Source organism: Raphanus sativus, chromosome 3, assembly GCF_000801105.2.
Source record: "Raphanus sativus cultivar WK10039 chromosome 3, ASM80110v3, whole genome shotgun sequence".
NCBI lineage: Eukaryota > Viridiplantae > Streptophyta > Magnoliopsida > Brassicales > Brassicaceae > Raphanus > Raphanus sativus.
In genome coordinates, this window is record NC_079513.1 from 2,999,420 (window position 1) to 3,024,047 (window position 24,628).

The window sequence follows — 24,628 nt, forward strand, 5'->3', positions numbered from 1 at the left end:
ACAAGCAGCTTTTCTTCTCGTGTTTTCCTTTCTTTTGTATATGATTATGATGATGAGTTAATTTATCTTGAGTTTTTAGCGGATATGTGGTTCTTTTCTGAAGTTTTGTATCAGGAATCTATGATACGTTAATATTAAACTAAAAAGCTCTAGAGTCTAGAATCTTAATCGGAACTTGTTACACAAGTCTAATGGTTTGTACTAATGTGGCCGCAATGCCTTAAACCAAGTTTAAACCAAAAGAATTGTGGCCTACAAAAGATGCTCTGAACTACACTAAAGACCAACACAACCTTTACTAAGAGTTGAAACTAATCATAACTAACGCATGTTATTTCATGTCCACTCTTATTCTCGTAATAGAGTGCCAAATTGTTAGGTCAAATTCCGAAGATGAACCTATATGTAGTAAGATTATACAGACGCATACAAATCTTTACTATGAAAACCAATTTATTGAGTACATGTCTTTACCATCAATGTAGGTCTTAAAAACAAAGAAAACAAACATTGCTATTTTCAAGTGGACGATTGTCCCTAACCAAACAAGGAAACCACATGTCGAAAATAGTAAATCAAACTAATTAGATTTGATTTCTCGTATAGCCCTGCATGCAGTCTAGGGTATTCTGGAACGAATATTAAATATATACGTATGTATATTAATACTTATATTGGTTATATATAGGTAACATTTTATTTATAGGTTAGGGACTTTCATATACATAGCTAGAGTCTAGCTATGCGTACGGATACTCATTCGAGTTCGGATCGGATATTTCGGATATTTATGCTATTTCGATATAGAGGTATAGAACCCATTCTGGTATTTTTCTATTTTGGGATGAATTCGGGTATTTTTAATTTGAGTTCCATTATTTCGTTGAAAAAAAATCATTTCTCAAGTTTCTTATATTTAAAATTAAAATTTTCACTTAACTTATTTTTATTATTTAATAGATTGAATAATTAATAAATTTGGAAATAATATTTTAAAAAATAAAAAGACACAAATTTGGTTATTATTTTTAACAGTTGGATGTTACTTCTCCTAATGCATGAATAAAAAGTTTGTACATTTTAAATGAGTGGTAATCATTTTTCAATATATATATATATCAAAGTATTTGTAGCATCAATAAAAATATTTTAGATAAAATAATAATATAGAAATATAAGGTTGATTATATATATATATATATATATATTAGGTTATCTTCGGATATCCATTCGGGTTCGGATATTACCCGTTTGGGTTCGGATATCCACTCTCGCCTAAACCAATATCCATTTGGATACTTTACTACTTTCGTTCTGATTTCGACTTGAATTTTTCGGGTCGAGTCCGTATATAGATTCGGGATTGGGTAAAATGCTTAGATCTATGCATAGCCCTTCTAATATTAAAGTAATCGGAAGAGCCATATCAAAAATATACACAATCCTGCTTACCTAATAGTAACAGTACAAACTCTCCAACTATACATTATCTGGTCCTAGTTAGACTCTAGATCAGCAATCTCTAATAATAATAAAAACTATTAATAAGCCTTCCTTCACATCTGTATTTCTCCATAGCTGAAAGTAACAAACATATACATATATCATATACAAAATAAAAATAACAAATCGAGATCCGCTACATATGGCTGCAAAAACCTCAACCATACTTGTTTTATTACTCGTAATCAATGTTCTCTTCCTTGATCTGAACCTCATTCCCCTTGTTATGGCAGAAAATACTTGTCCAAGAGACCAGCTCAAACTTTCGACATGTGCAAATGTTCTCAACCTCATCAACTTGAATCTTGGCGCACCAGCTATGAGGCCTTGTTGCTCTATTCTCTTAGGTCTAATCGATCTTGATATATCGCTTTGCCTCTGTACCGCGCTTAAGCTCAGCAGTCTCGGCATCAACATCAACACTCCCATTCACCTTAACTTGGCCCTCAACGCCTGTGGAGGAACCCTTCCCGATGGATTTCGTTGCCCAACATAGCTACAATTTATTCAGATTTTTGTATATGTTCTGGAGAAGATTTCGTCTAACTATATTCAAAGCTAGATTCATGTCTAAGCCATTAACAATATTAATACTACAAATATGTATGATTACAATAAAAATCCATAAATTAACCTTTCAATAACCTCCTCTCACACTATTCCCGTGTTCTTCCCGTGTTCCAATTCAGTACACGGATCTCCGGTTATAAAGCAAGCCATGAGATGAAGTAGTATTTGGGTGTTCCGTATGAAATCCATATGCCCTTATGCAATATTTAGCAGGCTGCATCACACAAGTTAGTTTTCTCGTTTCTTTTTGATTAAAATCTAGGCTTCAATTAATCCTCTTTTTGTCCACATAACCACATCATTTCGCAGCAATATATATCTTTTATTCTTTTCTTTTGTAAAAGGGCTTCAGCAATATATATCTTCGCCTCTTTTTTTCATTCCTTTGTCGACGTGAATATAAGTGTGATTGACCAAATTTCTTAAGGACGGAACTTAGGCTTTAGGAAAAACTCTTGGCCACACGAATACATGGGCCTTTGTTTGAATAGCGAATAGACATGTTGGTGGTGAGATCCCAACCCAAAAATTTCAACTGTTCGAAAACTAATATATATAAATGGACTTGATTGATTAACTAATTTAGAATTAATTTAGGTCCAAAGCCTATGAAACTTAACATTTTATCAGAACTTTTACTCAAGTAAAATAACAGAAAAAGAGATTTATTACAGTCCTAATATGTGATTTGGTTCAAATCCTTTACATACTAAAGCACATGTCATTTGACCAATAAAAATCTGACACATGGAAACTACTTTACAATTTAAAGAAAAATAAAAATGCAAGAAAAAAATCCAATGCAAAAGAAATATCGTTTATCAACTGATTTCTATTAATTTTTTCTTCTTAAAAAAACTGAAATCTCTGATATTTCTCATACTACACCTATGATCTCTTTTTGAAACCAACTCACGTTGAGGCAATTCCTCTCATGCCCCTATTTCTCATTCCTCAATCTCTATTAGACAGTTTTCTTCTTTTAATTTTATGTGTCTAACAAAAAATCATAAAATTAAATCGGAAACGTGAATATTTTTTATTTGATTTATAGAATTTGATAAAAATATTTCAAAAATCAAAAAACTGTTTTTTCATAGTTTCACGAAAATCATCAAAATAGGGTTAAAAAACGATTTTAAAATATTTTTTTTTCAAATTTGAAAGGTATAGAAGTTAAATACTTACCCATGGATTCACTAATCCATAGGGGGGGGGGGTTAGGGTATAATTTTGAAGAGGGGGAATCTTTGATTAGGAATTTTGTGTTTTGATCAAAAATAGAATTATGAAAAAAGGGTATAGAAGACTAATGAAACCCATAGGAGATTGTGTGTAGGAAAATAGGGGTACAGGAAAAGTTGACTCACTCACGTTGCTGCTATATATTGAAGAACCTCATTTAGAAATTGCAAGTTACTTTTCTCCAATAGCTCAGCTGATTTATTCTGAAATTTTTGTAACCTTATCTATCCAAAACTTCCAATGATAGTATCTAAACTGTCAAATCTACAATTTTAGATGATGGAAATAATTTCTCGCCAAACAGTGGCACAACAATGAGCAAAAGAATATGCTATGGATAGGTTGGAGCGTATTCAAAATTGGAGGATGAAGACTTATATTCAGGTTTGTGAAACTAAAAACATCCAAACTCTTCATTTCCAAATTAATATTTTTTCATGAACTTTTTACTCTTTTGACTTATTTATAACTTTTTTTCTTTTACAGATATGATAAAAGCTACATACTTCATAGTGAAGAAGGTGAGGTAAACAAGATCTGTAGTAACATTTTTTTAAATGGACCAAATCAATTTCGATTTTCTGAACTATGTTAATTTGTTGTTGCAGCAATAGTTCAGGAAATAACAGAGTCACACACGTCCAAAGCCCCTGCGAAATTAAAGAATCACCACAAGAAGAAGGAAAAAAAATTGGGGGGGGGGGGATAATTAAAAGACAACAAAATGGGATCTAAGAAACTCAGCTGGTAAAGAAAACAAGAAAAAATAATGTCTACTCTCTAGATCAAGACCTGATCTGATCAGGTTGGTTTTTCTTATTATTTATTTGTGTGTTTATGGTGATTTTTATATGTAATTTTTTTTTGGTTTTGATAAATATATTATTATATAACTTTCATCTTGTGTCCATGCATATTGGACTGTTGTAATATAAACAACATAATTTTAGTTACTTTTAAGTTTACCAGCGAATATAACTCTATCAATAACATTTATTTCCAAGGTAAATTACATAACCCTCCAAATAAAAATTTCAAGTGTAAATTATAAAAAATGAATAGAGTTATAAAAATAAATGTCCGTGCATAGCACGGGATCAATACTAGTATATAATAAGAACCATCATTTTAAAAAAATGATGTTGAGACCCAGATTAAATTTTATAAAAACCAAAACTAATATATAAATTACTAGTATACTACCCCGTACTACGTACGGGAAAAAAATTATTATGTTAAAATAGTATGATTTGTAGCAAAATTGATTGTTAGATATTAATATGTATTGCAATATTTGTAGATAATGCTTAAGTTCTACAATAATCACATTTGAGAATTTTCTTTTCCATTTTTTACAAACACGTTCATCTCTAAATTCCTAAAAATCTCTGTATATTTTTTAATTGGCTACATTTTTTTCCTATTTTTTCATTTCTTTTGTTTTCCTTAACTGTTATTAAAGTAGCAAACATGGAATCGAGCTTTGAAGAGAAAATATATTTTGCAGCGAATGCCAATACTAATTTTAAAGTATTTCTTAGATGAACAGGGGAAATAATTGATCTTTTTGTTTATTAATAATATTCTCATTTCATCAACAAAAAAAAAACTTGAAAAACTAATACTGCTTTTCTGTCGTTATTTAAAATTATTTATGCAAACTAATGAGTGGATTCCTGATTTCTTGTTTGCAACAAATGTAAATACTAAATTTGAAGTGTTTCATTTTCTCCATTTTACGAAATCAACTTGTAGATAAAAGAAATAGAAAAGGACTTTGTTACCTTCGTTGCTGATAAATATAGTTGAGTTTAAGGAAACTGAATGTGAGAATATATACTAAAAGGAAGAGCAATAAAAAGTTTGAGAAGTTCTTTACAATAATGATCGTTTAAGAGGTAAAAACAGTTCTTTACTCAAAAAAAGAAATTTGCTCGAAGAAAAGATAGAAACAAACTGTTCGAGAAGTTCTTTATTGAGACGCTGAGAGAAAAAAACAGTTTGATTATAAAACGTGGGATGTTAACATTAAAAAAGAAATTGGGTAGTTAGAATTGCAGGAAAATAGGAGATGGAAAAAGAAACCAGTCGACTTTTTTCTTTTGTTTTTGTAAAACAATTCCATATGTCAATATTTTAGTGGACATGCGACTTGTGCTTTAGTATATAGGGATTTGTATCAATATCCACAATTTGTAAGTTTAAATTTGAGGTCAATAAAACTCGTTAAGGTATTTGATTATCCTTTTTGGTTCCGTCAGATCTACTATGGTTTACACTCTTTTTTAAAACCGGAAGTAATGTGAATTGTTGAACATTTTAGCACTAGTGATATTATGATCAGGACAGTTACAATAAAAGAAGAAGCAAAATCCAATACACATGAACAGCCAGACTGTGTGATCATAAAATTCCAAATTACCAATCTTCAAACACAATCGCCAGACGCCAGCTACAAATGGGAACGAGTAATTATTCTAAACATGTGCATGGATTCCAATTTAAATCTAGTTAATTTTAGCCAGCAAGTTTAACTGTGACACGAATTGTACAAAATACCGTTTTACCTTTAGCCATTTAATATTTAAATATTTATTTATTTTTTATAATATTAGTTGGGAAACCAATATTTGGTAACAATATTAGCTTTAATTTTGAAAAATCAAATAAATGAAATTTTAGAAATAAAAATTATAATATTTAATTATTACTATTAATAAAAGAATAATAATTAAATAAAACAATTTATCTTATCTACTTAATAAAACAACGATCCATTGTTAGTAAAACAACGATCAACATGTTATCTTTCAATAAAATTGACAAATTAAAACAAGCAAGTTATCTTTCAATAAAATTGATAAATTAAAGATCAACGAGTTATCCTTAAGGTTGTCACTACTAAATAAGTTCCATGACAGCAGTAGAGAAGAATGAAAAGCACTCTTTTCAAGAGAACAAACCATAACATTAAGCTCTCTAGGAATGAAAGAGAAGAGAATACAGAATGATAAGAATAGAGACTTGATATCCAGGAGTCTCCCGTAGAACCCTTTTTCACTAATCAAATTTGAGAGTTCAAAAAAACAAAGGTTCCATAATTGTACATATTTCTCAATGATATATTAAAGAAACAGTTTATTGTAACCACTTAATAAAACAATGTTCCAATGTCACTAAAATATCAAAGAAGTTCATAATTGCTCAATATTATTTAGTATGACAGCTTTATTTAACTGTCCAACACCTTGCAATCCCACCCCAACTCCATAATATATATACAAACATCCTCTCTTCATTATACTTCACCACCACTCTCTAAAGCAACACTTCCAGCTTAAAACTTGCTCAATTGAATTATATCTTTGGAAATATGGCTTCAAAAATCTCAGCCTCCCTTATAATTTTCCTCACATTCAACATCCTCTTTTTCACTCTAACTACTGCTTGTGGCGGTGGCTGCGGTTCTATTCCCAAACCTAAACCCAAGCCCACCCCAACTCCATCCTCCTCAGGAAGCTGCCCAAGAAAAACCCTCAAACTTGGCGTTTGTGCCAATGTACTAAAGGATCTTCTCAAAATCGAATTGGGTACGCCACCAGTCAAGCCTTGTTGTTCACTCCTTAAGGGTTTGGTTGATCTAGAGGCTGCGGCTTGTCTCTGTACCGCCTTAAAGGCAAATGTTCTAGGGATTAAGCTTAATGTTCCCGTCTCTCTCAGTCTTCTTCTTAATGCTTGTGGCAGGAAGACCCCTCGTGGATTCATATGTGCTTGATCTACCTATCAATGCTTTGATTGATATATAATCTCTATTTTAATATTCATCTATCTTAATATCATTCTTTGAAATTGTTATTTTCAATTTGTAATCGAATAAATGTTACTTGTACTTCTTTTATTATATCCGCTTTTGAAGTTCATAATTTAAAGTAATTAACCGGCTTCTTGTTTCCGCATAAGTTATCCAAAAATTATTCATTTAATAGATTTATTATGCAGATTAAAAGAACAAATAATTTTTTTTAAAACTAAAAAAATTATGTTGACCTGATATATCCGTTAAAATAAATCGATCAGACTAAGAAATTCTCCAGATGTTTGTAGGAACTGCAGAGAACTGCAAAAAACCCTTAATGTAATTTTTTTTTGCAATTTTATCCGTGATCTCAAAAATCCACGAGTCAAACCGTCAAGTGCTGGTCAACCCGCAATATAATCCTCGACTGTGTATAGATTTTGTAATCAGTATGTTTCTGTATATATGTTATCTATACTACGTCGTTTTGGATTTTTATAAAGAACAAAATAATGCAAAAAATGGTTCAAACTGTTTGACCTTTGGAATTGAACCCAGAACACCTAACCAAATGGGCTATAACAATTTTTGTACAAATAAGTTACCTTGTTCATGTTTACATTCTAAACTGTTGCTGAATATTTAATCAACATTCACCGTGAATGAAGTTAAAATCAGGAGAATGAATCGGATAGATGGAAGGTGGGTTTGATAGAAGTTGATCCTCATGAACATTGTTAATAGACAAAACTATTCTTAGAGATGCCAAAGCAAAACCCAGAACTTTTAGATTGATTGAATCTATGCTTTTGAATACAAAACCCAGATTTTTTTGAACAATACAATCTCACTATTCGATCAACAAAATCGCCATGGAATCGATTGAATTATTAAACTCGTATTGGGGAAGAACAACAGCAGCATCAATGGATCAATAGAATCGAATTCCGCTGGCCACTGGGGGTTAAATTTAAAATCTGGGCTCCTCCAGCATTCGGTGACCGAGTCGTACTCCGGCCGATAATGTAGGCTGATACGGACACTCGCCGCTAGTCTGGATCCACCTCGGTGAATGCCAGGATACACCGGGTTATTAAAAAAAAAAAAAAGAACAACAGAATTGGAAAAGAACAAAGAATCTCAATTTGATTTAATAAATATAAGTGCGTATGTTTCCCAATTCAACAAAGCAGTTTTGGTCAAATTTGGTAATGTGTTAGGCGACTTTGTCAAAAGGTAAGCAGTTCAATGCGTCACTAGATAAATTTTTAACCAATAAACACATCTAAAACGACGTAGTATTAGGCATCCGTTAAAATTATACACAGACATGTATACATATATACCGTAGAGGGTTATATTGCGGGTTGACCAACAGTTGACAGTTTGACCAGTGAGTTTTGGAGATCACGGATAAAATTGCAAAAAAAAAAATCACATTGAGGGGTTTTTTTGTAAAAAACCAATATTTATTCTCAATTATTATTATAATTTACTATAATATCCCATATATTCATAACTTTGATGACACCTAAGCCTATCAAATCGGTTAAAAAAATAAAACAAGATTTTACCAAAAAGTTTAATTTTTTTTAAAAAATAATACATTAACTAATTTCATGATAAGCATTATAATTTTATTATAAATTAATATAAAAAATTAACTAATTTCATGTCTGGGATATACTATATGGAATAAATATAAAAAATTATATATATTAGTAAAGTAATCTAATTTCTTTTTAAAAATTGCTTTCATTTAAATAAATAAATAAATATCATCCACTTTTAAAATGAGTTAAAAAATTTAAATCATGTAATATTTTTTTACAAGAAAAAAAATCTTAGCATATATTTTCGTACCTCACATAAATATATTGTCTAATAATTATATATAATTATTTTATTTATTTTATTTACACAGTATAAATTTAGTAAAGGGTTCTTTGCAAAAATGACTCAAAACATGAATTTATTGTAATTACTGGTTTTGAATTCTTTTGACTTAACAAATATTCAAAACCCATGATTTTTTTTTGAATTTTTGTTTTACCCTATTTACCCCACAAGTTCACATTATTACGAAAATACCATTAACGTTTTTTTTTTGAAAATGACATTTTTACTCTCTCAACGTCATCATCTTCAAATATTTACAAGATTGTCATTGGTATCAATACACCAATCACCATGAACAACCAATTTGAAGCTCTTAATGCACCTCAAATCGATTTACACTTCTTCTTTCTCAATTCTTATTAGCTAAAAACAACATCTTTTTCACTTTCTCTCCATATTCATCCAAAAAACCCGAGATTTTGATTCTCAAATTTTTATGGTTCATAAAGCCATTTAAGCTTAAGATTCTTGATGGGTCACTTTTTTGAGATTATGGGTGTTTGGAGAAGACTTCTGTGTGCTAAACATGTTATCTCACTGGTTGAAACTATGAATCAAGAGTTTTTCCAGATCTATTCGTCCAGACGATTTCTAGTTAAGTTGTCTACAGCCAGACAACTTCCAGGTAAGTCGTCTATAGCCAGACGACTTCCAGGCTGTAGACTACTTAACTGAAAGTCGTCTGGTCAAAGCAGAGGTTAGTTTTGCAATTGACTTTTAATTGTTTTTTTAGACCACTTACAGGTTAGTCGTCCAACTTTGTTTGATAAAAAAAATCGATAAGTCATTGAGGGAAAAAAGGTTAGTTTTGTATTTGACTGGAATGTGTCCGAAATTTGACTTTTCCTGGTTGACTTATAAGTTGGTCGTCGAGTAGAAAATTAAAAATAAAAAAATTCTAGACGACTTACATGTAAGTTGTCTCATGTTAATTTTGCAATTGAAATATTAAACAAAAAAGATTTATTTCTAGACGAGTTACACAGAAGTCGTCCGTCCGACGACTTACATGTAAGTCGTCCAGAATTTTATTCCGAGATTCTAGTCAAACCTTGCTTATTTTGGACGACTTACAAGTTAGTCGTCTAGGAAAAAAGCTCGAGACGACTAACGTGTAAGTCGTCTAGAAAAAAAAAATTGTTTAATATTTCAATTGCAAAACTAACATGAGACTACTTACAAGTTAGTCGTCTAAAAAACAAAATATTAATTTTTTTAAATTTTTTAAGGGATGGCTTACTTTTAAGCCGTCCAGGAAAAGTCAAATTTCTGACACATTCTGGTCAAATGCAAAACTAACATGTTTTCCCCGTCTAGGTTAGAAATCAAACCAAATTGGACGACTAACCTGTAAGTCGTCTAGGTTAGAATCAATTGCAAAACTAACCTAAATGGACGACTTCCTAGAAGTCGTCGAGCTCCGTGGAAGTCGTCTGCGTCAATGTTTAATAAACTTCCATTTTCTCTAAATCTATAAAGACTTTTTAATATTTTTGTTAATTCATGTATATTAGTTAATGTTAGGACTACTGAATGAAATTTATAACTTAATTGGTGATATTTATGAGGTTACCAACATTCATGTTAATTAAAGTTTCTAACTGATCTGAGAAGACTTCCGTGGAAATCTTCTCCGTTAGTTTTTAAGTCTTCTACGCTAGTTTTTGAATAACTTGGTATTTTTAAGAGTGTTAAGTAATTTCAAAACATGTAAAACTCATATTTTCAAAATATGTTTTTCCCCTCAGTTTTACTAAATTTGACTAAGTTTTTTAACACAAACTTGTGAAAAATATGGTATGCTTTGACTAGTTTCTATTGTTTGTTTTCATCTCTTAAATATTATTGTTATAGACACCAATTATGATTATTGTTATGAGTTAGAAAAAGGGTTAAAATGCTTCTTAAAATGTTGTATCAATATGAGGCTACCTACATTCTTGTTTATTAAGTTGAGAAGAAGGCCACTCGAGCTTATTATTGCATATGGGAGATCCAAAGATAAGAAAAAGGCTATTGAAGTATATTATTTCAACGATTTGTAAATGTGTAAACACTTTGTTAGCACATATATTACATCTTGGGAAATATTATTACTAATTTTACAAAAAAAAATCACAACTAAAGGAGTACACATGCAAATTACAAAACAGACGACAAACAAAACTATTATAGATCATTCCTCAACAAAGACAAGTTTGGACTCCACTTGATATGGAAGAAGACTTCGTTAGAAGACTTACAGGAAGTTGTCTAGAAGACTTCCTGGAAGTCGTTTGGAAGTCGTCTGGAAGACTTCTTGGAAGTCGTCTAGCGCATTATAATTTAGATGACTAATAGGTAAGTCGTCCCAGAGGTCTTCCAGATCTGAAAAACCTGCATATCAAACCCAGATATATAAAAAACCTGCATATCAAAAAATGTTCAAATGGCTTAAAACAGAGAAAATGAGTGGAATATTAGACAAATATACCTTTATTACACACAAAATACATACCTAAAATTAATAATTCTACATTTAAATGAGTGGAAGATGAGAATCATCTGATTAAGAACCTGCAAAAAAAAGATAGGTTTGTGAGAAAGACATGAGACAAAACTGAAAAATTCATATAAGGTTTGGTGTTTTCAAGTCAAAGAGATTAGAGTTGGTTTGGAGAGCTTTAGTTTGAGAAAAAGGTAATAACTTTATACAACAGGAAGTTACCAAATGAAGAAAAATCAAACATAAAAACTTACCAAAATACTCAGATCTATTATGAAAAGACATGGTAGAAGACTCCATCAGACTGCTTCCACGAAGTCCAGACGACTTAAGTAGACTTCCCGGAAATCATCTAACGCATTATATTTTAGACGACTAACACGTAAGTCGTCAGAGAAGTCTTCCAGATCTGAAAATCATGCATATCGAAATCTAGATCTGAAAAACATGCATATCCAAAAACGTTCAAATGGTTTAAAAATAGAGAAAATGAGTGGAAGATTGGATAAATCTACCTTTATAGAACACACAACAATACATATCTAAAATTAATAGATCTACCTTTAAATGAGTGGAAGATAAGAACCATGTGATGAAAAATCTGCAAAAACAAGATAAATTAGTGAGAAAGACATGAGACAAAAACAATCAATTGATATAAAGCTTGGTGTTTATAAGTTCAAAGAGAATAGAGAGAGGTTGGAAAGTTTTAGAATGATGAACATTACATTTTTGTTGCAGCCATTTGAGAGGAGGAGAGAGAATGTGTAAATTTTTCTTTATATAGGGAGACAAAAAATCCAATTAGGTTAAATATTTTTGATTCAAACGACTTCCTAGACAACTTACTTGTAAGTCGCCCTGAAGACTTTAATATTTTAGCGGGAAACTAAAATAGAAGACTTCCCAGACGACTTACAAATAAGTCGTCTGGTTTAAATTATTTAAGCGGGAAAATAATTTAAAAAAAAAATTTAGACGGGAATATTTGGACGTAAGTCGTCTGGTTTAAATTATTCACTAGAATAATTTAAACTAGTAGTTGTGAAAAAAATTATTGTTATAACCAGTAGTTTAATTTGATTTTATGAAGTGTTTAGTTAGTTAATCAAATTTAGGGGTTATGTTTAGGGTCTAGACGTCGTCTTGACGACTTCGAGCACCTCAGACGACTTAGATGACTTCCTGGGTTATATTCGTAAAAATAGCTTCTATTTTTTGTTTGGTCACAAATAACTAGGTGTAATTTCACAAGGCTTTTAAGTTAGTTTTGCATTTGATTCAAGTTTGAGTATATGTTTGCATTTAAAATCATGTTTTGAGTCATATTTAGTAAATTTCCCTTTAATAAATAACCTTTAATTTATGTGTTATTTAAAATATGCTATTAGAAAATTTTGAAATTTTAATATTCATTACAAATATTAATAACAAATAATTTAACAACTTTACTGTTTATTTACAATTATAACAATATTTTTTGAAAAAACCAAAATTTACCAAAATTTCAACTATTGTTATTATAAATTAATGCATCAATTTAGTAACAAAATATTTAAAAGTCATATAATCTTCAAACTTAAAAATAGTTATGTAATTTTTCAAATATGTTGACTAAATATACAATTTTAAAAATAAACTAAATTTCGACCCGCACAACAGTATAGATGTTGATTTTCATTTTATATATATAAATATCTGGATTGATGGTAAGGTAAAGAAAACCAAATGTTCAAAATTAGAATAATAGGTTACATTTAATAAGGAATCAAACAATAATAATGAATCAAATATCAGTTTGTTAAAACAGAAGTCATAACTTTAATTCATGTATGATATTTTAAGTTGGACATATTCCTAAAAATTCATATTATATTTATTCTAAAGAATTATTATAACTTAATAAAACACTCCATATATTCATAACTTTAATGACACCTAAGCCTACAAAATGTGTTACACAAATCTAACAAGATCTTACCAAAAATTTTAAATATTTGTTTTCAAATAATACATTAACTAATTTCGTGATTAGCATAATTTCTTTATTATAGTCTATATTGTATTAAATTAGATATGCTATATGGAATAAATATAACAAAATTATATATATATATATATATATATAAAGTAAACTAATTTCTTTTTAAACATTGCTTTCATTTAAATAAATAAATAAATAAATAAATATCAACCACTTTTAAAATGAGTTAAAAATTTTAAATATGTAATATTTTTTTACAAGAAAAAATTCTTAACATATATTTTTGTATCTCACATAAATATATTGTCTAATAATTATATTGTAACTCCATGCAATATATTACAAAAAATTAATTATTTACAGAGTATAAATTTAATAACTAAATTTGTTATTAATTTATGTGTTATTTAAAATATGCTATTAGAAAATTTTGAAATTTTAATATTCATTACAAATATTAATAAAAATAATTTAATAACTTTACTGTATATTTACAATTATAACAATATTTTTTGAAAAATACAAAAAAATTACTAAAATTTCAAATATTGTTTTATTAATTAATGCAACAATGTAGTAACAACAATATTTAAAAGTCATATAATCTTCAAACTTAAAAATGGTTATGTAATTTTCCAAATCTATTGATTAAATATACAATTTTAAATAAAGTAGATTTCGACCCGCACAACTTTGCAGATGTTGATTTTTTACATAAATATTTGGATTGATGGTAAGGTAAAGAAAATAAAATGTTCAAAATTAGAATAATAGGATTACATTTAATAAAGAATCAAATAATAATAAGGAATCAACTATCGGTTTGTTAACCAATCCGGTTTTGTAGGAGTCGATGGTTATATTAGGAATGATATATTATTAAGCCATATTATTAATAATAAATGAATGATAACTGATTTCTAGTGAGGATTAATTTTTTAAGAAATCACATATGAATTGAGGCTGTGACTTCTGTTTTAATATGTAAGATATTCCAATCACATAATTATATATTCCAAATTTTGCAAAAGATAAAATGATAGGTCCTAAAGTATAATTTTTTGAAATACAACACGAAAAAAATATTCTAAAAATTAAAAGATTTAATATTTTGAAAACTTAATTTAGTAAAAAGATTAGAAAACTTATTACCATAACATCAAAAACATCATATGACGATAAATTTTTTTAAATAATATCGTATAATAAATCATTATATATTAACAGTTTCAAATAATAAATTTTTTTTAAAAAACAGATTATAGAGTTAAACAACATAAAACACTAAAATATATTTTATATATTTAAAATATTTAGTTATACATTTATAAAATAAAAAATATATATGCGTGGTTGCACGGATCAAAATCTAGTTTATTTATTATATTTTGAGAACTACTGTAACTAAGGTCCTAATTTTTGGTCAGAAATCGGAAAATATAATTACACAAAAAGGAATTAGAGTAAGATGGATAGTACAAAGCGCAGACGACTTCCAGCAAATTCATTACTGGAATAGATTGATGTCCTGTGTATTAATGATAACGTTCCCTATCTAGTACGTTTCTTAAAAGTATTACGTCGTTTTACCTCTCTTTTTTGGACAAACGTGGTTTTATATATCTCTCTACTTCTCTTCTAGAAATACAGCCCAAGTTTCTGCCGACGACAATGTATGAAATTGCTTGGTTCCGGATTCCCCTTCAATTTAGATGATATGATAAAAAGATGATATGTCAATAAGAAGCGGTTTTACCTTTTGAGGTATCATTAATTATGTCCGATTCGAAAAATAAAAGGGACTAAGACATATATATCTACCCAGCAACACTTGCTTTCTGCAGGCTAACTTCATTAAGATCGCAACCATATTAATTTGGGATGATGAAATGATGATATTTTGGCCAACTAAAATTTTGTTTGTTTAATGTTGAGAGATCGATTGATACTGATCTCAGTTCGTAGTTTCGGTCACTTACCCGACCAAAACTAACAATGATTTTTTTTAAAATAATATATTGTGTTTAGTATGTTTCATGCTTTAAGTTGGACTGGGTTTAAACAAACGCTTAATAGCTGTATTAATTATAGAACGAAAAAAGTTGACAAAAAAAAAATTATAGAACGAAAATAATTCAGATAAAAATATATATACTGGCAAAATAATGAGATTGAGAAAAGAATACATATAAGTTTTTTTGGACCAGGCACAAGGCTATGCCATGATCCTCCGATTGACATAAAAAATAACTTGAGATATGTTTCCAAGGCTTTTAGCTTTCTTTTTATAAATATAATACTTGTAGTATATCCAAAAATTAATACATATATAGCATATAAAACACTCCGTGACAAATGAGATTCTAACCTTAACCCGAATCATGCTGGATATTGATGTCCTCCTAAATTAATAACACGAGGATTATAAATTTCGAAAACATTCACATAGAACATTTTGTATTGGCTGGGATTTTATCTACAAATGTAAAGTTATAGAAGCTCTCATGTAATATGACCATAGACTCTGAATAAATGTGCAATGGGGTCTTGAATTCATGATCATGGTAGTGATAATAACAGCATTGACAATTCAATAATAATACTATCATGAACGCACAAATGAAATTATTTATTTATTATTGTACAAAACCAACGTTCGAAATTATTTGGATGTTCGGTTCTATGAATCTACACAACGGTGGTGGAGGGGAACAAGTAATATTTGATATATATACTTCTGTAGAATGACAAATATATTGTGTATAATCGATTATACTAAAACAAGTTGGTAGTCTATTTTCACACCCATGTAAAACCCTATAAATACCCACAACTTCTCTTCATTTCTCTTCATCTCTTTCTCAAACACACTAGATAATCCTTATAACTCTAAGTCTATCAACTTTTGAAAAAGAGAATGGCTTCAAGAAACTCGGCCTCTGTTGCTCTTTTCTTCGCCCTCAACATCCTCTTTTTCACCTTAACCGGTGCAACTAATTGTGGTTGCAGCCCAAGTCCAAAACCCAAGCCGGTCCCAAGTCCTAAGCCCCCCAAGCATGTCCCAAGTCCCTCAGTCCCAAGTCCTTCGGTCCCAACGGTCCCACACCCTAACCCTAACCCTAGGCCGGCCACACCTCCGAGGACCCCTGGCTCATCCGGAAACTGTCCAATAGATGCCCTGAAGCTCGGTGTATGCGGAAATGTACTAAGCGGCCTACTAAACATACAATTGGGTCAGCCATCAGCTGAACGATGCTGCTCAGTCGTCCAAGGTTTGGTTGACCTTGAGGCTGCGGTCTGTCTCTGCACTGCTCTTAAGGCTAACGTTCTTGGGATCAACCTTAACGTTCCAATATCTCTCAGCGTTCTTCTCAACAAGTGTAACAAGAAGGTTCCGTCTGGTTTTGAATGCACTTAAATCAGCTATGCGTACGACGCAAACACAGTTTCCTCTACGAAATATTTACAGTTTGAATAAATGCATGCAAGCTACAGTCTAATATTTATCTTATTTTTGTTTGTGATATAATAAATGTGTAAGACTTTATATATTCTCTTAAACTTTCCTCGTCATTGGTTCATGTATGTTTTTCTAGCCATCTATACCTATTTTTATATACTTAACACTTGCATTCGGATTATTGTTACAATCTTCAGACTGAGATAATACCAAACTATGATATCACCAAACGATTACAATCTCGTTTAAAAATGTAACTGTTAAACATTAAACGATAATTAGACCCTTCTCGAAAATTGTGGTGTAGTTGAACATCATAGTATCTTCAGCTGAGAATAAAGGTTGGTTACTCAAATTAAAGTACGATTAGTAAAACTTATGTATGTGGCCATTTTATTCTTGTGTCTCCGTAGATTTGCGGTTGGAGTACTAGTGTTTGATGAGTTTTTTTTTGATCAAGTGTTTTATGAGTAATCATGTGTATTAAGGTTGAATGGTGTTTATGTGATTTCATTACCTTAGGACCCTCTGAAATATGGCCGAGAATGTGTGGTTGTGAATTTATGAGCCTTAATGGAAGGTTTATGTGATGATACCGAAATCTATTAAGGGTATGCTGAGAAGCCTTATTTCTTGCAGAAGAAGTAATACCTGCGTTGCATAAAAACAGAAGAAGTAATACCTCGCATGAAAGTGTAGGGACAATTTTCAAAACCACTCACTGTAAAATGTTCCACTAATAATACAGTAATGTTTATGTTCTTTCAAGTGTAGTTGATTAAACTGAAAAGTATCAAAACCATAGGCTAATAAAAGTGAGAAAATAAACAAACTGTTTATGTTCTTTCAAGTGTAGCTGATTAAACTGAAAAGTATCAAACCATAGGCTAATAAAGGTGAGAAAATAAACAAAATTCTTGGAACGGAACTATATTTTGGCTCTGAACCTGAAAAGTGAAAAGTTACAGATTTCAGAGTCTCAGAGCACCTCCAATGGAGGTTCTACCCATTGGTCTTAGTCATCCAAAATTAGTACAATTAGTAATAAAATAACTAACTTTAATATGCCAATAAAGGATTTTTAAGTCAATTTGAAATACGATTACCCAAATATAATATTTTCATTTTATTTATAATTTACTTAGAATAAAAATATGTTTAATTATTTATTTAATTTTTAAATAAAAACTCATTCTTACGATATTTTAGATATTTCTCAAATTTAACAACGATAATTGCATAGCTTGAATGTTTAATATATTTTTTGTGTTTTCTTTCTGGATCAAAAACATACAATATATTAGATCTGAATTCATATTGGTGGTGATACGGTTATGGCATAACGGACAAACGCAAACCACTATGATATATATCATTGTCAGTGGATTTTGTATTTTATCTGATTACCGGTTTCAACGTTCATACGAATGGAAATTTCATGCATGTTCGGGTTGTATGACTCGTGGTGATGTGAATCTGCGTTATATTAAGCTCAATGCCAGAAGTAAGTTGACGTATGTGGGGACACTGGGATATTTTGGAGCCAGTCTTGCAAAGACAATGCAAATATAGTCTCAAAAAAGACAAAGAAATTAAAAACAATTATAGGGTTTTTAATAGTCGACTACGAAAATAAGTAAGTAACATGATTACAATTGCATATTCAAAATCCAGTTAATTATTGATATGATTTAAAACATCCCTTATATCCATCTATATTATTTAAACTGAAATATTTTTTAATACTGTTTGGAAACATGGATAACAATTTAAAAGAAATTGTTTGGTAACTTGGATAGCAGTATTTTTTGGTACTTTCTTTTAATTTACACATTTAGTTATTACATTTTCAATAAATTATGTACTTTCTTTTATATTTCTTTTTATTTACAGATTCTACTTTTTTTTACAACTGTATTTATAATCAACTTAAATTAATTAATTACATTTCCAAAGTTAATCTAACCAAATCTGTATTTATATGGAACACTATTAATATTGTACGAATATTAACTAAATCGCATGTATTAAAAGGAGATAACCTTTTTATGGATTAACTAAATCGTCAAATTACAAAACATAAAAAAACATACATAAGATTTTTTTTATAAACCAATGGTTTAAGAATTTACATTGAACATAAATTAAATCAAACATATTTTTATTAAAAGAGAAGTATTACAACATTTTTTGTAACCACGTATCATCATCACAATTATTCTTAATTTTTTAGAAAATAATGTTTGTCTATCTAAATATATAATAAGCTTTTTATTAAAGTAATCATAAATTAACTATTAATGTTCTTTATTTTTTATATAAAAATCACGAAATTGTCTAATGTGACTTAAATATATATGATAATTAATGATTTTGAATAAAAACAAATTTGATAAAAATTAGTCTATTCTCTATCATTTCTTAAATTGTAAATTAAACAACCAATAAACTATATAATAAAAAATAGACTTTTCTGTATATGTTATATTTTTAATTTTTAGTCTATTCTCTATCTCACATTGAAATTTTTGTGATCTATAGTTTAAAATTTCTGTTATAATAATAGATTAAATTGCAAATTATATAAGTAGGAAGCCTTATTTAATAAATTATATACATATATATAATATTGTTTAAATAATTATATACCATATAAAGTTTCATAATTATTTTTGTTTCGTAACTTGCTTTGATTTTGTCTGGGAGAAATTTTGAAACAAATATTGACAATTTAATTTTTATATTTTCAACTTTGCATCGAATGTTTTTAAAATTATAAATTACTAAAAATATTAAACATCTTACAATTTTTTTATCAGTGATTTTAAATTTTTGTTATAAAAAATACAAATGATCAAAAATAGAAAAAAAGTGTGTGTTTGGATTAATAAAATTTATTTGTGTTTGCACCTATTTAATTATATACATAACAGTTACTGAATTTTTAATGATTCAATATATATATATATATATATATATATATATATATATTATTTCATTATATGTAAAAAACATATAATACGTAAAATAATTTATATATAGTATTTATTCCGAGTAAGGCGCGGATCTTAAACTAGTTATACAGTATTACAGGTGGTTTGAGTCCTGTCTAAAACTAAAATATTACTGTTTGGTCATACCAAAATAGAACTATTATTTATGTCTCATTAAAAATTAAAGATCGGACAAATCATCGGGTATTATCCTCATAGAAGATTAGTTAGTTTTCAACCAAGATATCCAAGATTAATAAACATAAATAAATGAAAATATCTCCTAAGAATTTTTTCTCTTGTAACATATATATTTATTATCCGTAGTAGCGTAATATATCAAATTAATATAAAAGAAAATTAATGGAATCTATAATAGATAATCTTTGAAATACAATTTTTTTTTTTGAAATACAAATTACAAACAAAATATGGTATATAAATATACCTAATATATTTTAAAATATTTAAAATTTGAAATTATCTGTAAAGTTTAATTTTCATTTACTTGATATATATATATATGCTATTAAAACTATCAAGAACTTTTTTACCACTATGCATGAATATTTCATATATTGGTACAGTTTAGTTATTATGTCGAGTAGCTTGAGTAGGACTGGAGTATTCTTATAGGATCCGACGAATTTTTGATCCGGATTGGTTTGGGTAGTTTTTATTTTGGGTCGGTTTGGATATTGATTTTATATCCAAAAAAAAATTAGGATTTTTGAAATACTTAATGATTCAGGTAAAATATATCAAAAATATCTAATAAAAACTCAAACAACCAAAAACTACCCAAAATAACCTAAATAACTGCTGTCAGTAAAACTGAAATATAACATCTACCTTCGGAAAATAAAACCAAACAAGTAACCTTTAAGAATTAACAACAAACAAATCGACTAATCTTAATATTAAAACATGAAGCATTCAATATTTGAACATTTCAAACACCATACCATAAGTTTAAACATCATTGTAACATAAAAAAAAAACTGAGATTCTCTAGATGTCAATGACAAACAAAATAACAAACCAGCACACACCAAATTGATCACCATTTCTTCATTCACCCTCATACATCAATACTTAATGAAACTTTGGCTTCCAGACTAAACGAAAAAGAAACAATTCATATTTAACACTTATACCAAACATGATACAACTGAATGTACTTGAGCATTTGATGATTTATAACCACATCTTTTTCATTCTGATGAAACTCTCACTTCATTCACTGCTCTATGCACATTAGGACTTCAATCATAATGATAAAGCGGAGTTGTTGTGGATCTTGAACATGTCCACTAGTTCTAAATGTATATTCAGATGCGACTAATGATACTTGCAATGCAAGTGCGTCCCTTGCTATCTTGATAATACATGAAACTTGGGAGTATTGATATTCCAATACACCAAGACATTGTAATCTATTCCCGTCCTGGTACTCTTCGAATTGATTATATTTTCTTTCATATACAGGTTCAGTTTAGTACTTATATCATTAAATACAACTTCATTCATCAAATTTGCATACAATGAATCCATTTTCTCATATCCTTGACCTTGAAATTTATCATTATGTATCTACATCCATCTTCTAATATCTTTGACTTTGTGACTGAGATGCGGATCCACTATTAACATGCTGAGATGTTGACCAACTCTCAAAATTACTTATATGAACTTAAGACTTAAGAGCTGGATATAGCATCAAATATGTTTATGTCCACCTTGTTCTACAATCAAAGGCATACTTCATCTACTCATATTTCCTATCCCAACCAATTATCAAACGAATTTCATCTTGGTGCAGAAGATTTTACATGAATTTCATATGAAATCGTTATGTTTTCTACAAAGGGTCTCTCTCATGACTGATATAAGGGGTGGCTCCATCTACAACATCTACCTACATGGTCATCACTTCTCATTTAATACAAGATGACAGTTGTTAAAGCTCATCATTGGATTTAAGAATGTTGTTGATCACAAAGAAAATAAAATTTCAGAGGTTATTCTTAATTTTTTTTTTTTGCAGAATGGGGGATAAACAAGGATTTCACAATCACAGTTGATAATGCAAAGATCAACATTTTTGCACAAATGTTTTCGGAATGATTCACCTCAGTAGGAGATGAAGCTTTGGTTTTAGATGGTGACTTAAAACATAAGAATTGTTGTGCACATATCATCAATATGGTTGTCTGAGATAATTTACATGAGTTAATCAACAGTATTATGGGATTCTAAATGCGATTCATCCCTTGGGAATGACGAAATCCTGAAGAAAAAAACTACCTTTTAGATAACTGTTGTAAGGTTGACAAAAAAAAAGATAACTGTTGTAATTATCTATGAAAAATATGTAATTCATCACGAATTTATAAAACAATTCCCACTAATTTACGACTGATTCTGTAGTCGTTAGACCCATTTGAAAAGTTCAAAATTCTCAACGGATTGTCGATGGATTTTTTTTTTTCTGTACGTAATCCGTCAGGAATTTTCTTGAATTTGTCTATAAATTCCATCTCCGCCCCCCCCCCCCCCCCCCCCCCCCCCCCTCATTCACAAGTCACAACGAAGCAAAAAAAAATCACGACATATCCTAAGTAATTTTGTTGTTGGATGAATAAACCTCATATGGATCCAAATACAAGTTTACTTTGTATGAATATGCACAGTGTATTAGCGAATTCATAGGGTTAGCTCAATGACAACCTGAAACAACAACCGGTAAGTCAATTTATTTTCTATACTTGTAAGAATAATAAGAATATTAAGAAAAGGGATGTTTGAACCACTTATATTTGGGAGAGTTTATGACGATTTACAAGATTTGGTATCTTCACAGAGAAATATCGGATTATGGTAGTTCTAGCAAACCTTATATTGTAGATTGGTTAGATAACCTATAAAGGATGTAGATTTTGGTGTAGGTACAATACATATGATAATTGATGCATATTGAGCAAATTGTTGTAGATAAAGGAGATAAATGAGAATCTGGGAGAGTTTTTACTAGCCATTGTCAAAGGATATAAGATGGTCATTCACCTTTATCATCTGTAAGTTTTTTGAACGCAATAAATACAGATTATGATTTGGCTAAAGAATGTGTGGTTCTGATTGCTGATTTTGTGATAGATATTCTACATGAGATTAATCTTTCACATAGTTCATACTATGATATTTAGAAACTGGTTGATGGTCTTAGTTTACTCTATAGCTTGACCGATGTATGCGTCGATAATTGCATGATTTACTGAAGAGTAGATGAGAACTGCAAGAGATGTAAATTTTGTAATAACCTCGTTATCAGAAGACAAGCGGAAGAGTTCAGTTCCATATAAATAGTTGTGGTATTTTCCGTTGACAGAAATATTAAAGAGGATATATCATTCTGAACGTACATCAAGACCAATGAGATAGCATGCAGAGCTTTTAATAGATGGTGATATTACACAGCCTTCCGATGCAGAAGTGTGGAAATATTTCCAATCAATATATCTTGACTTTGCGTATGACAGAATAAATATATAACTTGGACTATGTACGGATGGTTTCAACCCATTCAAAAAGCATGGAAGTAAGTATTCATTGTGGCAGGTAATTGTGACACCTCACAACTTACCGTTAGATTTGTGCATGCGACATGTTTGTTCCTATCCATTCTCATCCTCAAGCCAGAGCATCCTAAGAGATCACTTGATGTGTTTCTTCAGCTATTGATATATGAGATGCAATTACTGTATGAGCATGGTGTTCTTACATATGATGTTTCGTGCGCAAAAAGATTCCAAGATGCGAGCAGTATATACATGAAAATAAGAGATTTTCTAGTATATGGTATGTTATATGGATGAACAACTCATGGGAGTATATCATGTTCTTATTTCCAAGATAGCACATATACTTAGAACTAAAACACACACGTTGGTTTGACTATCACATGAGATTTCTATGCACAATCATTTATATCATAGGAGTACGGCATTTCTTACGAATGTTTGGCAGTCTGCCTCCTGAAATAAGTGGTAGTGATTTGGTGAAAACAATTAAGATATTTTGGTGCTTGATAAGATGAAAACTTAGATGAAAGCGTACATTATCCAGTTGACGGTGTTGGAGAACAGCACAGTTGGCATAAGAAGATTATTTTCTAGTATTTGTCATATTGGAAGGATCATTTGTTGCAGCAGAATTTAGATGTCATGCATGTTGACAAGAATTTTTTCGAATATTTTTCAAATATTATCCTTAATGTCCAAGCTAAAACAAAAGATCATTTGAAATCTAAATTGTATCTGGTTTATACTTGTACTCGAAAGGAACTTCATGTTGGTGCTCACGGAAAATGTCATGTTCCCATTTATCCACTGGATGCAGCTTTGGAAGAAGAGTTCATTGATTGGATTATACATAGCAGCAAATATTTAGACGGGTATACATCTAACTTGCGTAACTGTGTGTCAAGAAGAACCTCTGAAATGGTCTTTCCTTTGTGATCAATATAATTCTTAAACCCAATGATCAGCTTTAGCAAGTATCATCTTGTATCAATGAAATTAGCAGTGATGACCATGTAGATATAAGTTGTAGTTGGAGCCACTTATATATCAGTCATGAGAGTGACTGTTTGCTAATTAGCAGTAATCAATTTCCTCACTTGCTTTCATTTGCA

At 29.8% G+C, this 24,628-nt stretch overlaps 3 protein-coding genes and 1 long non-coding RNA gene across 5 annotated transcripts; all 4 read left to right on the plus strand.

The window, feature by feature from the left end:
• Positions 1–1,501: 1,501 nt before the first annotated feature.
• On the plus strand, positions 1,502–2,513 carry LOC108846769 (putative lipid-binding protein AIR1B). Its single transcript, XM_018619976.2, has one exon. It carries the CDS (start codon positions 1,646–1,648, stop codon positions 1,997–1,999), a length of 354 nt encoding a protein of 117 aa, XP_018475478.1. The 5' UTR covers positions 1,502–1,645; the 3' UTR covers positions 2,000–2,513.
• Positions 2,514–3,482: 969 nt separating this feature from the next.
• LOC108846838 (uncharacterized) lies at positions 3,483–4,296 on the plus strand. Of its 2 annotated transcripts, none has more exons than XR_001948826.2 (3): positions 3,483–3,702; positions 3,805–3,844; positions 3,927–4,296. It is a non-coding gene; the product is annotated as an uncharacterized LOC108846838 (long non-coding RNA). The 2 variants fall into 2 exon arrangements; XR_001948827.2 differs by having other exon boundaries at positions 3,805–3,839.
• A 2,310-nt stretch (positions 4,297–6,606) lies between these two features.
• LOC108844433 (lipid transfer protein EARLI 1-like) lies at positions 6,607–7,251 on the plus strand. Its single transcript, XM_018617695.2, has one exon. It carries the CDS (start codon positions 6,692–6,694, stop codon positions 7,091–7,093), a length of 402 nt encoding a protein of 133 aa, XP_018473197.1. The 5' UTR covers positions 6,607–6,691; the 3' UTR covers positions 7,094–7,251.
• A 9,072-nt stretch (positions 7,252–16,323) lies between these two features.
• On the plus strand, positions 16,324–17,116 carry LOC108844432 (lipid transfer protein EARLI 1). The gene has a single exon (XM_018617694.2). It carries the CDS (start codon positions 16,400–16,402, stop codon positions 16,898–16,900), a length of 501 nt encoding a protein of 166 aa, XP_018473196.1. The 5' UTR covers positions 16,324–16,399; the 3' UTR covers positions 16,901–17,116.
• Positions 17,117–24,628: the final 7,512 nt, after the last annotated feature.

Excerpts from the sequence above, each read along its gene's own strand:
- LOC108844433 (XM_018617695.2), top strand. The coding sequence starts at position 6,692 with ATGGCTTCAAAAATCTCAGCCTCCCTTATAATTTTCCTCACATTCAAC.
- LOC108844432 (XM_018617694.2), top strand. The coding sequence starts at position 16,400 with ATGGCTTCAAGAAACTCGGCCTCTGTTGCTCTTTTCTTCGCCCTCAAC.
- LOC108846769 (XM_018619976.2), top strand. The coding sequence starts at position 1,646 with ATGGCTGCAAAAACCTCAACCATACTTGTTTTATTACTCGTAATCAAT.